General features: G+C 65.8%; 1 protein-coding gene across 1 annotated transcript in view; it reads right to left on the bottom strand.

The window, feature by feature from the left end:
* Positions 1-380, bottom strand: part of LOC104499377 (serine hydroxymethyltransferase, mitochondrial-like) — a gene marked incomplete at both ends in the record, with an annotated part of 1974 nt that overhangs the window by 1018 nt on the left and 576 nt on the right. Inside the window, 1 exon segment of the mRNA XM_010142878.1 lies at positions 111-313. Within this exon segment, the coding sequence (XP_010141180.1) occupies positions 111-313 (203 nt within the window).

Below are 380 nucleotides of genomic sequence, written 5' to 3'. Positions count from 1 at the left end.
TGTCCCAGGTCATCCCTGTCCCCAGGGCCACAGCAGGGGGTGTGACAGCCCTCTGGCTGTTGCGGGCACGAGCGCTCCCGTGACCTGGGAGGGGGTCTGCCGCCACGTACCTTCTTCATGCGAGCATAGTCAATGAGGCGGGAGTAGGCGCTGGTGCCGGCGATGATGAGCCGAGGACGGAAGAGCCGCGCCGTCACCTCCAGCTGGTTGTAGTCAATCAGCCCCGTGGCTGGCTGCGAGGGACAGACAGACGGACAGCTTGCCAGAGCACACGCACCTCCTTGCCCCCAGCTCTGAGCGCGGTGTGTTTTGCCTCGCAAGCCCCACCATGGCACTGGGATGTGGTTGGGACACAGGGAGGGTAGGGCAGGGGACGGCAG

The sequence above is a fragment of the Buceros rhinoceros genome, unplaced genomic scaffold, assembly GCF_000710305.1.
Source record: "Buceros rhinoceros silvestris isolate BGI_N320 unplaced genomic scaffold, ASM71030v1 scaffold28760, whole genome shotgun sequence".
NCBI lineage: Eukaryota > Metazoa > Chordata > Aves > Bucerotiformes > Bucerotidae > Buceros > Buceros rhinoceros.
The sequence above is the reverse complement of the archived record's forward strand: the minus strand, read 5'-3'. Positions and strand labels throughout refer to the sequence as shown.